We start from the raw sequence: 575 nt of genomic DNA, 5'->3' as shown, positions 1-575 counted from the left end.
GTGTCGTTGATGCGGGAGAAGAGGTCCTCGCAGAGCTGCCGGGATAGAGGATACAGTCAGACGTGAGGCTGGGCTGTCCCCAGAGCCCTGTTTCTCAAGGTGCTGGGCTCCTGCACCCCAGCAAGGATTCTGCTCCCCAAGCGCCTCCCACACCCTCACGGTCCACATTAAAGGCACCAAGAAAGCCTGCAGCCTAGGAGTCACTGTCTTCTGATAACTCAGGGGCCCCCCGGCTGACATCTGACCCTCTCCTGCTCCTCCCACCATCCTCACCCGCATGAGGGAGAGGGTCTACCATGCTGCAGACCGCCTGAAATTCTCCCCTCCCTGACAAGTCCAGTACTGACCAGCTCAGATTTGGAGACCTGCCTAGCGCGCACCTCCTGTCCTGAGCACCTCTCCCTGCCTGGACCACCAGCCCTCATAGCTCTCCCCAGGAAAAGCTGCCCCCACCAGCAGCTGTCCCAGCCTTCCTGTCATGGGTATGACCATGGTGGGCGCTGGGCAGGGCTGGGCAGCTCCCGCAGCTCCCCATCCACGGACCTCAGTCTTCAGCTTCTTCACAGCCAGTCTGA

General features: G+C 61.2%; 1 protein-coding gene across 1 annotated transcript in view; it reads right to left on the bottom strand.

Moving 5' to 3' along the window:
• Window positions 1-575, bottom strand: part of LOC104988021 — a gene marked incomplete at its 3' end in the record, with an annotated part of 11,646 nt that overhangs the window by 3,510 nt on the left and 7,561 nt on the right. The window contains exon 4 of the mRNA XM_010839158.1: window positions 1-35. Within this exon, the coding sequence (XP_010837460.1) occupies window positions 1-35 (35 nt within the window). The remainder of the gene's footprint in view (window positions 36-575) is intronic.

The sequence above is a fragment of the Bison bison genome, unplaced genomic scaffold, assembly GCF_000754665.1.
Source record: "Bison bison bison isolate TAMUID 2011002044 unplaced genomic scaffold, Bison_UMD1.0 scf7180017846286, whole genome shotgun sequence".
Lineage (NCBI taxonomy): Eukaryota > Metazoa > Chordata > Mammalia > Artiodactyla > Bovidae > Bison > Bison bison.
The sequence above is the reverse complement of the archived record's forward strand: the minus strand, read 5'-3'. Positions and strand labels throughout refer to the sequence as shown.